At 48.3% G+C, this 14223-nt stretch overlaps 1 protein-coding gene across 3 annotated transcripts in view; it reads left to right on the top strand.

Annotated features, from left to right (window-relative positions):
* Positions 1-14223, top strand: part of GLIPR2 (GLI pathogenesis related 2) — a 42997-nt gene that overhangs the window by 19434 nt on the left and 9340 nt on the right. For 2 of the 3 annotated variants that reach the window (XM_073332547.2, XM_073332545.2), the window contains exon 3: positions 1663-1766. In XM_073332547.2, the coding sequence (XP_073188648.1) occupies positions 1663-1766 (104 nt within the window). Of the gene's footprint in view, positions 1-1662; positions 1767-3194; positions 3580-4167; positions 5280-14223 lie in introns of those variants that run through there. The other variant, XM_073332544.1, reaches the window with a different exon arrangement.

Here is a 14223-nt window from a genome sequence, read left to right as displayed (position 1 = left end):
ATCCTGGGCAAACTGCACAGTGGCCCCCACTCTTAGGATGAAGCTCAGATTGCAGCCAGAGCACTGTGACTCTGCTTAGTCCTGTAGCCAGGCTTTTATTCACTGGACTTGACCAGCTGCCACCCCACCCTCCTGGCCTCCCTGCAGAGACAGGGGGCATTCTGCATGCATCCCCTGCCTTCCAGCTCTGCAGGGGTCAGGCCTCAGCCTCTGTGGGGCAGGAAGTGCAAAGGAACTCTGCAGCGGTTACTTATGTGTGTGGTGGGGGTAAGGAGGCCTTCAATCCCATGGTTCCCTGTGACTGTGAGCTTTGCAGCTGCCCTGAACCAGCCCTGCCTGTCTGTGTCTTTTCGGATGAGAGGAGCTCTTGTGGCACGACAGGGAACTTTGCGAGTTTGCTACAATAACTTGAGCAGTGCAGCCCAGTACAAGTAGAAGACTAGTCTGGCCTTCTGTTCTGTGTGCAGTGCCTAGCACAACTGGGGCCTTGTCCGTGACTGAGGCTCCTAGGCACTACAGTGACGCAAATAATAATATATCAGAAAGGCAGCTAGCTGGGTGTCTGGTGAGAGTAGAGCGCCCCGGTGGACAGCCACAGCACTCAGCACACCACCGAATAAAACTACTGCACCGGAGCAATTGGCAAGTCATTCACCTTTGTGGCTGAAAGTGCCATGTGGCTTCTTGAAGTCCAGTGGCACCTTAAAGACTAACAGATTTATTGGGGTAAAAAAAAGCTTTCATGGTGCATCTGAAGAAGTGGGTTTTTTAGCCACAAAAGCCTTTGCCCAAATAAATCTATTAGTCTTTAAGGTGCCACCAGACTCCTCATTGGTTTTGTGGACACAGACTAACATGGCTACCCCCGATACATGTTGCTTCTTGGGCATTTTTTGGTCTCCGCAGTGCAGGCAACGACTGTTCCTTTGAAACCGAAAGGGTTTTTTAGAGTTTTGGATGTAACCCTTCCAACAGGCTCCCATCCCGTGTTCATGTACTGCGGTTTGGGAGTCGCTGGACTAGATGATCTAATGGTTCTTCTGGGCTTAAATGCTTTGAAATCACCTCTGTCCACACTGAAAATGGACTATTTATTTACTGCTCACTCTTTTTTGTCTCTTAAACAGTCTCTAATCCATGACTATTTACCTCTTATACCACAATTAATTTGTTCTCTTAATAGCTTCTGGCCGGGGACTTGGGAACCCTGCCCCCAAATATATTCTAATTTATAATCCATATTGTCCCTATGCAGATTTTTCCTATACAGGGGACTAAAAACTATAGGAATTGGCACTTACAGCAGTTTCTGCAGGCTCTTCTCCATACACAGAAGTGGCAGAGGCTGCAGCTCCTGGATTCTCCAGGATCTACGCAGATCTCAGTGACATGAGACTTTGTACCTTGTTGCCTCCAAAGCCTCTGTGGCAGAGAGTCATGCTGTAATAGAAGTGCAGAGGCCCTAGAGGCAATAAGAAGGCAGAAGGGCTCTGGACTCTTCTCCTCATGCTGCTGAGATCTGTGTTGATCTCGGAGCACCCACTACTTTAGGCACCTGGAAATTCAGTAACAGGATTATAAACCCCCAGGTCAGTGTGACTGCTCTCTGCATGCGATATTAGCTGGTACTGCTCTGTCACTGGCATATGATTCCTTTGCTAGGTATGCAGAAACACTGGCTAGCACCAGGGTCCTCCAACACAGCCCTGAGTCTTCAAATGGAAAATGTGGAGAAAATCTAGCGTGGGCTTCCTATGATCAGCCAGGTAAGTTTGGTCTTTGCTCCTAACTCATAGATGTTAAGTAAACAAGCCTCCTTAAAGAAAAGGAGTACTTGTGGCACCTTAGAGACTAACCAAAATTGGTTAGTCTCTAAGGTGCCACAAGTACTCCTTTTCTTTTTGCGAATACAGACTAACACAGCTGTTACTCTGAAGCCTCCTTAGTCATTTTGAATTAGGAATGTAAATACTTATAATACAAAGGCCCAGATCCCATCCTGGCTGTTCGGGTGGCTCAGAGCAATGGCACTGGTAGATATTTCTTCAGCTCCAGAAATCTTGACAGTATGGACATGGTTCCATGGGACTGGCTTAGGGGATGTGCAGTGGTGGACACTTAAACTGCTGTGCTGAAAAGAAGATGTGCATGCTGCAGCTAGCATGGTCTGCTAACGGCAGGTGACAGACAGCTAGTGTGCTGGGTCTGCGTGGTGTGAGTAGCAGGCCATGCCCCTTTGGTGCTGTGGTGCACGGGTTGACTTAGTAGCCAAGCCCCAGACCTAGAGCTCTCCAGAGTGCTCAAGGGATATTCTCCCTGCTGCTTGCATGGGAGCAGAGAAGACGAAGGCTCCTACGCCTTCTCTATTCCCTGTCCCAATTTTGCACCAGCGCAGCAAAGGAGAGTCGTTGGCCCAACATTGCCAAGAAGCTTAAGGGCTTGTCTGCCCTTGAAACACTACATTGGCACAGCTGCAGCAACACTTCAGTGTAGACCCATACTACAGCAACCGGAGGGATTCCACACACCCCTGAGAGATGTAGTTAGGCTGATGTAGGATTTCAGTGTAGATCAGCCCTAAGTGAATGCTAATTGCTCCTGCATTCTCCTCTCTAAGTATGGGAACTGCTATGTGAATAAATACTTTCTAAAGACCTTTGCCCTGGTCTACACTAGGACTTTAGGTCGAATTTAGCAGCGTTAAATTGATGTAAACCTGCACCTGTCCACACGATGAAGCCCTTTATTTCGGGCTCTTATAAAGGGCTCTTAAAATCGATTTCCTTACTCCACCCCTGACAAGTGGATTAGCGCTTAAATCGGCCTTGCCGGCTCGAATTTGGGGTACTGTGGACACAGATCGACGGTATTGGCCTCCGGGAGCTATCCCAGAGTGCTCCCTTGTGACCGCTCTAGACAGCACTCTCAACTCAGATGCACTGGCCAGGTAGACAGGAAAAGAACCGTGAACTTCTGAATCTCATTTCCTGTTTGGCCAGCGTGGCAAGATGCAGGTGACCATGCAGAGCTCATCAGCAGAGGTGACCATGATGGAGTCCCAGAATTGCAAAAGAGCTCCAGCATGGACCGAACGGGAGGTATGGGATCTGATTCCTGTATGGGGAGAGGAATCCGTGCTATCAGAACTCCGTTCCAGTTTTCGAAATGCCAAAACCTTTGTCAAAATCTCCCAGGGCATGAAGGACAGAGGCCATAACAGGGACCCGAAGCAGTGCCGCATGAAACTTAAGGAGCTGAGGCAAGCCTACCAGAAAACCAGAGAGGCGAACGGCCGCTCCGGGTCAGAGCCCCAAACATACCGCTTCTATGATGAGCTGCATGCCATTTTAGGAGGTTCAGCCACCACTACCCCAGCCGTGTTGTTTGACTCCTTCAATGGAGATGGAGGCAACACGGAAGCAGGTTTTGGGGATGAAGAAGATAGCTCACAGCAAGCAAGCGGAGAAACCGGTTTTCCCGACAGCCAGGAATTGTTTCTCACCCTGGACCTGGACCCAGTACTTCCTGAACCCACCCAAGGCTGCTTCCTGGACCCGGCAGGTGGAGAAGGGACCTCCGGTGAGTGTACCTTTTAAAATACTATACATGGTTTAAAAGCAAGCATGTGAAAGGATTACTTTGCCCTGGCATTCGCGGCTCTCCTGGATGTACTCCCAAAGCCTTTGCAAAAGGTTTCTGGGGAGGGCAGCCTTATTGCATCCTTCATGGTAGGACACTTTACCACTCCAGGCCAGTAACACGTACTCGGGAATCATTGTACAACAAAGCATTGCAGTGTATGTTTGCTGGCGTTCAAACAACATCCATTCTTTATCTCTCTGTGTTATCCTCAGGAGAGTGAGATATAATTCATGGTCACCTGGTTGAAATAGGGTGCTTGTCTTCAGGGGACACTCAGCGGAGCCCGTTCCTGCTGGGCTGTTTGCCTGTGGCTAAACAGAAATGTTTCCCCGCTGTTAGCCACGGGGAGGGGGGAGGGTTGAGGGGTAGCCACGCGGTGGGGGGAGGCAAAATGTGACCTCGTAACGAAAGCACATGTGCTATGTATGTAATGTTAACAGCAAGGTTTACCCTGAAAGAGTGTAGCCACTGTTTTATAAAATGTGTCTTTTTAAATACCGCTGTCCCTTTTTTTTTCTCCACCAGCTGCATATGTTTCAGTGATCACAGGATCTTCTCCTTCCCAGAGGCTAGTGAAGCTTAGAAAGAAAAAAAAAACGCACTCGCGATGAAATGTTCTCCGAGCTCATGCTGTCCTCCCACACTGACAGAGAACAGACGAATGCGTGGAGGCAAATAATGTCAGAGTGCAGGAAAGCACAAAATGACCGGAGGAGAGGTGGCGGGCTGAAGAGAGTAAGTGGCGGGCTGAAGACAGGGCTGAAGCTCAAATGTGGCGGCAGCGTGATGAGAGGAGGCAGGATTCAACGCTGAGGCTGCTGGAGGACCAAACCAGTATGCTCCAGTGTATGGTTGAGCTGCAGCAAAGGCAGCTGGAGCACAGACGGCCACTACAGTCCCTGTGTAACCAACCGCCCTCCTCCCCAAGTTCCATAGCCTCCACACCCAGACGCCCAAGAATGCAGCGGGGGGGCCACCGGCCAACCAGCCACTCCACCACAGAGGATTGCCCCAAAAAAAGAAGGCTGGCATTCAATAAATTTTAAAGTTGTAAACTTTTAAAGTGCTGTGTGGCATTTTCCTTCCCTCTTCCACCACCCCTCCTGGGCTACCTTGGTAGTCATCCCCCTATTTGTGTGATGAATGAATAAAGAATGCATGAATGTGAAGCAACAATGACTTTATTGCCTCTGCAAGCGGTGATCGAAGGAAGGAGGGGAGGGTGGTTAGCTTACAGGGAAGTAGAATGAACCAAGGGGCAGGGGGTTTCATCAAGGAGAAACAAACAGAACTTTCACACCGTAGCCTGGCCAGTCATGAAACTGGTTTTCAAAGCTTCTCTTATGCGTACCGTGCCCTCCTGTGCTCTTCTAACCGCCCTGGTGTCTGGCTGCGCGTAACCAGCAGCCAGGCGATTTGCCTCAACCTCCGACCCCGCCATAAACATCTCCCCCTTACTCTCACAGATATTGTGGAGCACACAGCAAGCAGTAATAACAGTGGGAATGTTGGTTTCGCTGAGGTCTAAGCGAGTCAGTAAACTGCGCCAGCGCGCCTTTAAACGTCCAAATGCACATTCTACCACCATTCTGCACTTGCTCAGCCTGTAGTTGAACAGCTCCTGACTACTGTCCAGGCTGCCTGTGTACGGCCCTGGCATTAAGGGGTAGGCTGGGTCCCCAACGATACATATAGGCATTTCAACATCCCCAACAGTTATTTTCTGGTCTGGGAATAAAGTCCCTTCCTGCAGCTTTTGAAACAGTCCAGAGTTCCTGAAGATGCGAGCGTCATGTACCTTTCCCGGCCATCCCACGTTGATGTTGGTGAAACGTCCCTTGTGATCCACCAGAGCTTGCAGTACTATTGAAAAGTACCCCTTGCGGTTTATGTACTCGGCGGCTTGGTGCTCCGGTGCCAAGATAGGGATATGGGTTCCGTCTATGGCCCCACCACAGTTAGGGAATCCCATTGCAGCAAAGCCATCCACTATGACCTGCACATTTCCCAGGGTCACTACCCTTGATATCAGCAGATCTTTGATTGAGTGGGCTACTTGCATCACAGCAGCCCCAACAGTAGATTTGCCCAATCCAAATTGATTCCCAACTGACCGGTAGCTGTCTGGCGTTGCAAGCTTCCACAGGGCTATCGCCACTCACTTCTCAACTGTGAGGGCTGCTCTCATCTTGGTATTCATGCGCTTCAGGGCAGGGGAAAGCAAGTCACAAAGTTCCATGAAAGTGCCCTTACGCATGCGAAAGTTTCGCAGCCACTGGGAATCGTCCGAGACCTGCAACACTATGCGGTCCCACCAGTCTGTGCTTGTTTCCCGAGCCCAGAATTGGCGTTCCACAGCATGAACCTGCCCCATTAGCACCATGATGCATGCATTGGCAGAGCCCATGCTTTCAGAGAAATCTGTGTCCATGTCCTGATCACTCACGTGACCACGCTGACGTCGCCTCCTCGCCCGGTATCACTTTGCCAGGTTCTGGTGCTGCATATACTGCTGGATAATGTGTGTGGTGTTTAATGTGCTCCTAATTGCCAAAGTGAGCTGAGCGGCCTCCATGCTTGCCTTGGTATGGCGTCCGCACAGAAAAAAGGCGCGGAACGATTGTCTGCCGTTGCACTGACGGAGGGAGGGGCGACTGATGACACAGCTTACAGGGTTGGCTTCAGGGAGCTAAAATCAACAAAGGGGGTGGCTTCATATCAAGGAGTATTTCAGGCAGGACTTCACGGAGGGTTCCAATAAGAAATGGTGCACCTCAGTTATTGTTCTTATTGGAACAAGGAGGTTAGTCTGGCCTCTGATTGATACATGGCTAGATTTACCTCGCTGCACCTTCTCTGTGAGTGACTCCAGTGTGACCTAGAGGAATGAGTCCCCTAGATGGGGGAGGAGGCAAATGAGTACAAAACAAATCTGGTCTATTTCTTGTTTTGATCCACTCCATTTATCTTTTACATCTTTGGCTGGCAGCAGACGGTGCAGAAGGACTGCATGCCATCCACATCTCATGGCTGCTCGGCAGAAGATGGTGCAGTAGGACTGCTAGCCATCCTCATCTCTTGCCTGCCCGGCAGAAGATGATACAATAGGACAGCTAGCAATCCGTATCGCCTGCCTGCTCACCATAAGACGGTTCAATAGGACTGACTGCAGGACTAAAGAGAATGACCTGGTCAAGTCACTCCAAATTTAGTCCCTGCGCCCATGTCTGCCCAGGCGCTCATGGCCGACGTGGCCAGGAGCACCTCGGACATGACGATGACGGCTACCAGTCGCACTGTACCGTCTGCTGCCACAAGGCAATGGGTTGCTGCTACTGTGTAGCAATGCAGTACCACGTCTGCCAGCACCCAGGAGACATACGGTGACGGTTACCTGAGCGGGCTCCATGCTTGCCGTGGTATGGCATCTGCACAGGTAACTCAGGAAAAAGGCGCGAAACGATTGTCTGCCCTTGCTTTCACGGAGGGAGGGAGGGAAGGGGGGCCTGACGATATATACCCAGAACCACCCGCGACAATGTTTTAGCCCCATCAGGCATTGGGATCTCAACCCAGAATTCCAATGGGCGGTGGAGACTGCGGGAACTGTGGGATAGCTACCCACAGTGCAACGCTCCGGAAGTTGACTCTAGCCTCGGTACTGTGGAAGCGCTCCGCCGAGTTAATGCACTTAATGCACTTAGAGCATTTTCTGTGGGGACACACACACTCGAATATATAAAACCGATTTCTAAAAAACTGACTTCTATAAATTGGACCTTATTCCATAGTGTAGACATACCCTTTGTGTCAACACCTTTGTGATCCCTCTTGAATCACCAGTGCAAATACTTTCTGACCTAAAAGAGAGATGACTTTTATGTGGGTTAGTTTAGACACGTGTGACGAACTGAGCTCTTAGTAAAACTATCTCACATAGGCAGCATGTGGTGAGTGCTCAGGAAGAACAATTTTCACTGAGCTCCCATTCATCCCTTCTCCAGTCCCTTATTTTAGTGACTTTAAGGCTTGCTTTCCCGCTGCTGGGACCCAGCAATGCAGTAGGTTAGGAAGAGCATTTGACTTAGAAGAAACATAGTTTCATACTGTCACCTTAGACCATGATTTTCAAAAGAGCCCTGGGGAGGTCGGAACCCAAATCCCATTGTTATTAGGCCTCTAAGCGCCTTTGAAAATCCCAGACATCCCTTAATGGATATTCGTTCACAGTGAAAAATCATTAAACGCTTTGGCTCACTTCAGAACTATTAGCATGATGTCCTTTGGAATAGCATGAAACGTGCTTTTGGGGCAACATGGGGGAGCATAGTTGTTTGAAGTTAGCACAGGGCTTGTCCCTTGCTAGCTGTACTTTATTTCCTCCTTTTTATTAGCACTAATGTTCCAAAAACATTTTTTAACAGTTTATATGATGACTTTGTTCGACAACTTAGCAAAGAAAAAAAAAAACCCTCTACATTATATAATCCGTACTTCTTCACGGAGCAGCTTTTTCTTCTACATGCTGTTTCCACAGCTGTTTTGTCTACTCTGCACCGAGAGCTTTTTACATGGCTGTATCTAATTTATTTATTTACAGTGTTGCACATCCTGCTGAGCAGTCTGAGCCATGTCCTCTCCTTTTTCCCCAAAATGATAACTTTTATGATACAAATCTTTTGAGACAACTACACTGTCTATAGAGCAGGGCCTTTTTAAGCACTTGTGAGTGAAAACTAGTTGTGTGCAGAAAATTGTTCTCAGCTGTTGGCTTAGGCTATGCCCCTGTGGAGTTGGTTCTCTTTCCACTTTTTTCCTTGTCCAGTTCCATCCAAATAATTAATTTGTGTCATGCTGAATGAGGCTGGAAACTGGCTGTATTATGGAGTCTATTCAAGTAGTTAACAAAGGGAGTTAGTGTCTTCCAATTTCCTTTCCAGATGAAGGAAACATCAGTAAGTCTCCAACTTGGCATGCAGTCTCTCTAAAAAGAGCTGTTGCATTGCTGGATTCTTAGTGTTCGACAAGAATGCTGGCATAGTTGGGTTTCATGTGTCAGAAAAAAACTAGGGTTTGAAAATGTAATGCCTTAACTGTGCGTTTTTAGAATTTCTTTACATTTCATTATAAGAGTTCCAGAGTAAAACGGTCTGTGGCTGTTGTTTGAAATTTATTTAGCCCTGTATTCTACCAAGTATGCATCGGTCATTTGCTCCCTCTGATCTTGAGGAAGTTGAGTTGCAGACTTTCTTTTTCTATGCTCAGATGAGTGACATCATCATCACCATTTACCTAGTGTATTCTACCTCTCTCTTCTTTGGACTGCTCTGGTACACCACACACCTGATGGCATGCCAGGTGTCTCGTGAACTTGAAGGCAGGTACTAGAGACGCTTAGGACAATATTCTGACTAGACCCTATGTGGTGGGAAGTACAAGAGGGCACCTTGTGATCCATGAAAGGGCCATAGAGGAATGCAGGCTGTGCATTCTGGGGAGAAAAGGGACTTCACTATTCTACTGCCCAGGGGACACATGATTTCCCAAAGGATTGGAAGGATGCAGGCCCTAGCCTATGGAGATGGATCAGCATGCAGAAGGGAACAAGCTTCACCACAATAAAGGAGTGTAGTAGCAGGCATGCCTTGAGACTTCCCGATACGCCTCGTGGCAAGGATGGCTCCTTACCACTCAGTGCAGAGTCGCACACTACGGACTTGATCAGTATAAAGGTTTGTATAGGCTGGAGCACCTGGTGCGTTGCAGCAGCACACACTGCATGTCTACTAGAAAGACCTGTATGAGGGCTGGCAAAAAAGAAAGTTTCAATATTATAAATAAATATTGGTTACAGTAAGCAAATACGTGGTTTATTTTTGAGGGGAAACAAATCTACATTTCCTCATAATTCTAAGACAGTTTTTGTTTAAAAATGAAATTAGAAAAATGTTATTTTTTTTAAAATCAAGCCCAATTCCGCTGCTTTTCTTTACAAGGAATAATATCTAACTCTGTTAGTCTACTTACGAAAATCACTAGGATTACTCATGGAGTAACGTACTACTCAGTATGAGGAAAGGCACCACAAGATATTAAGGAAGTGTACAAAAAAGCGAGTGAGAGAGAGAAGAGGTTTTAGAGGGAGCAGTATAATGCATACCTCTTCTCCATCTTCACTATAAAATCACTATCATCACAATAGAGCAGTATCAACTCTTAGAACATAAAGTTTCTGCTTATCGGGTTGACCTGTTCTTATTATCCATGTTCTGTCATCAACATGCTATATGGGATTTTAGCAGCTTTTCCTCACAGCCAGGACATGTCAAAAACCATCCAAGACTGTCAGTTCACACTTCAGAGAGGCATGCCAGGATTGCTGTCTAGTAGGGGCCATCAGTCAGACATTGTCAGGAACAGCTGTGTTTCCTTAGAAAAGTTTTGCAATTTCAGCTGTGGTTCACAGCAGTAAAATCAAGTAAAGTTTTTTTTTTTTTAAAGTGTTAGCACATTGCTCTGCAACTAAGCCCAGCAGAAAGGAAGCTCCGGAAGTGATTTAAAAAAAGATCACATCTGTTTGCACACTGCTTGCACCCACCACTTCCACTATGATCTGGTAACTGTCATCTAGGGTAGGTGGGTGTGGTTGGTTTGTTTGGCTTTTTCCTTTAAACTAAAATGTACTTCTTAGGAGTGCCAGCTCAGCCAAATGTTTCCTTTTTGGGGTTTTGTTTGTTTGTTGTTGCTGTTGTTTTACAAAAGGTTTATTCAAATGTAAAGTAAAACGGTGGCATTTAATATAAAATTACGTTGCTCAATAAAAAATCAGTTCAGGTGGGTTAACTAGAAATGTGGTGGTGAGTTCTCTATATCATCAAACTTGGGGAAATAGATGATGTTACAGTTACTGGCTAACTGCACTTCTGACACCCCTTCCCGCCCCCCCCCCCCCGGTCTCTTGGCGTTCACCCCTTCTCAGATCTCTAGCCATCACCTGTCTTAAAGTGGAATTGTGCCATTCTCCTATTCTCAGGCTGGTCTCTGGCTGCAGTCTTCTGTGCATGATTCTGTGCTTATCTGAGCAGGTCTGAATTTATATCCAGCACCTGCAAGCCTGTTCCCTCTGGAAGCTATGACAGTGGTACCCAGTGACCGGACAGGCTTTTTAAAGTAAAGTGTCAAATATTAACACACAAGCATTTAAGAGAAAAAAAGATCTTAAGAACAATACTGCCAACCTTATGCGATCAAAAATAATAAGTCAGACCCTCTCTTGAGATCCAAACTCATGAATCATGCCCTCAAATCATGAGATTGGCCCCCAAAATAGTCTTTTTTTTTAAATCAAATCATGGTTTTTATTCTGTCTTTTGACTTTTTAAGTCCCCTTTATTCCCCTGCCAATGTGTGTGGGACAATTTCAGGTAGAAAAGTCAACCTGTAATGCACACAACAATTCATACCTCTCCAGGCTGCTCAGATGGAAACTCCACTTGCCCTCTCCTCACCCTTAACCTAGAGGAACTGCCATTCATCTCATGTTTTGAATAAGGGAAAATTCATGAGTTGGCAACCAATCATCATATTTTTATGAAACAGATAAACACCCCAAAATTGCTAAAGTGATGATAAAATTGTGAATAATAAAGCAGATTGTACTTATAGCTAGTTTACAAGGTATTTAACTATTATCCATATGGGGCTCCTCATAGGGCTAAGCTTCCGATAAATCCCACAAAACCTCTGGGGTCTGGCTGGCATAATTACTTCCATTAATGCAACCCATTTCTCTCTCCCAGCCTCAGCAAAAACAGTGGCTCTCCCTGCAGCTCCCAGCTGTTTGCTGCTGCCTCACCTGACAGCTGCAGTTGCCATCTTGCTGGCTCCAGCAGCTGCCGTGCAGGGAGGGGGCCCAGCAGCACCACGTGACCAAGCACCACCAGCAAACCATGGCAAAAATCAGGGGGGACGACATGATCCCATGTGCTTCCCTATGCATCACCTCTGTGCCCAGAGGGAGGGGGGTTTCAGGGCTTCAGCCCTGAGGAGTGCACCTGTCGGGGCTCGGGGCTTCAGCAAGAGCAGGGCTGAAGCCCTGAGTCCCAGGAGGTGCTTCCCATGGGTATGAAGCCCCGAGATCCTCCTCCCCACAGGGCCGAATCCCCAAGGCCCGGCAGGCAAACCCTAGTCCTTGAATTTCTGAAGATTGTCATATGCATCTTAGAGGGTCAGTGAGTTTGACCACCCCCAGTATGCATTAGATTAAGGCATTCATACAGAAAATTCTAATAGCCCAGTATAAAGTAACTTTACCTCACTGACCAGGTCACATAGAGAATTCATAAAATTCTTACCTAGTAGAATTCTTAAAATATTACATAACAACTCCATGTCTGTCATTGGTTCGTCATCTCTTGCATATTCTCTGTTCTGTTCCTGGTAAGTTCTTTCTTCATATGAAGTCTGAAAGCATCTATCAGACCTAGAATAAAGACTGTGGGCTTAATTCATTCCTGTGTTACTGTGTAATGCTGTGCATTTACACTGACCTATAGCAGGAATAACATAGGGTGCATTCAGATTCTGCAGCTGAAGAAAAGGTTGCAATTGGAGCCACTTAACCAGGAAGAATTATATTTTGACATGCACTCGATTTAACGGAGATGTTGATACAAAAACATCACATTCAAAATAAGCTCATAGCATCAAGAAGATCTTGGTTTGGGCCTCATTGATTGATTGAGCAATTTATTTTAGACACGTTACTCTTGAATGAAGCACAAAGCGTCTATGATTTGTCTTCAGTGTGCAGGTGTAACTTCTGTTAGCATTAATGGGAATCACACTTGCAAATCTAGGTGCACAGAGATCACCCCACCCCGCCTATGCAGCTCCGAAACAGGTCTTGTTTCAATGGCTTTTCTTGGGCCAAAACTCAAGAGAAGGCAGAGGGGGAGAGAGAAGAGCCCATAATTATGCTTGAAACAATTGCTTCAGAAAGTGTCTGAGTGAGATGCAGTTTACTTTTACCACCAGTTTATGTGTCAAATGTAAACTAACACCTGCTGGAGAGCACCAGGATGGCAAACAGTCATGTGTAGGTCACTACATAATGCATTCAGTTCATAGATTTGTATCACAGACAGCACTTCACTTGCTCTTTGTCTTCAGGGCGGAGCATTGACTTAACCCTCTTGCAGTGATGAGCTGCCAAAATCTTAACTACGGGTTCCCTCCTCACCCCACGAGGGGGTCATTGCCCGCCCCCTGGGACTACTGCCCCATCCAACCCCCACGTTCCTTGACGCCCGCCCCCCAGGACCCCTGCCCCATCCACCCCTGTCCCCTGACTGCCCCCAGAACCAGGCAGGAGGGTCTCGTGGGCCACCATAGTGCGTGCCCACCCCACCCCTAAGAGCCAGAGGGACCTGCCGGGGGGGCGAGGTGGGGAGTCCTGCGGTCCTTACTTGGGGCAGCTCCCAGGAAGCATCCAGCAGGTCACTCTGGCTCCTAGGGGTGCGGGAGCATAGCTGGGGGGGGAGCAGGGGGAGCAGCCACTCCCCCCACTGATCACATCAAAAGTGGCGCCTTAGGTGCCGACTCTGTGGGTGCTCCAGGGCTGGAGCACCCATGGGGAAAATTTGGTGGGTGCAGAGCACCCACCAGCAGCTCCCCACCCTGTGCCCGGCCCCAGATCACCTCACCTCCGCTCTGCCTCCACCCCTGAACGCACCGCCCTGCTCTGTTTCTCTGCGCCCCGCACCCACCCACTTCCCACGAATCAGCTGTTCAGCGGGAAGCCTGGGAGGGCTGAGAAGCAGGCGGCGGCTTCCCGCTCAGGCTGAGGGTAGCAGAGGTGAGCTGGGATGGGAAGCGGTTCCCCTACGTGCCGCCCCGCCCAGGTTACCTGCTGTGGCGCAGGCGGCCCTCCTCGCGTCCCCCCGCCCCAGCTCACCTCTGCCTCCCTGGGCCTGAGTGCGAAGCCGCCGCCTGCTTCTCAGCCCGCCCCGGCTTCCCACGTGAACAGCTGATTCGCGGGAAGCCTGGGTGGGGCGGAGAAGCAGAGCGGGGCACTGCGTTCAGGGGAGGAGGCGGAGGCAGAGCGGAGGTGAACTGTGGCCGGGGGTGGGGTGGGGAGCTGCTGATGGGTGCTCTGCACCCACCAAATTTTCCCCTTGGGTGCTCCAGACCTGGAGCACCCATGGAGTCGGTGCCTAAGGCGCCACTTCTGGCCGGTTAAATTTAGAAGCCTTTTTAGAACCGGTTGTCCTTCACGGAACAACTGGTTCTAAAAGGGCTTCTAAATTTAACAACTGGTTCTAGCGAACTGGTGCAAACCGGCTCCAGCTCACCACTGCCCTCTTGTCAACTAAGGCCGGGAGGTTAGTGAAGTCATAATTCTATGGGAGCATGTAAGTGGAGGGGTTGAGTGTGTTGCATCCTGAGAACTGAAGCCACACACATATGAACAGTAGAGTTCAGTTTGAGAAATTGGTAGCTGTCGAAGACTAAAACTGCCTGTGAAATAGCAAAACATGAGTCATTGCTGTTCTGCAGTCAGAGAATTAACTAGGGCCCAAC

Source organism: Lepidochelys kempii, chromosome 2 (genome assembly GCF_965140285.1).
Source record: "Lepidochelys kempii isolate rLepKem1 chromosome 2, rLepKem1.hap1, whole genome shotgun sequence".
NCBI lineage: Eukaryota > Metazoa > Chordata > Testudines > Cheloniidae > Lepidochelys > Lepidochelys kempii.
The sequence above is the reverse complement of the archived record's forward strand: the minus strand, read 5'-3'. Positions and strand labels throughout refer to the sequence as shown.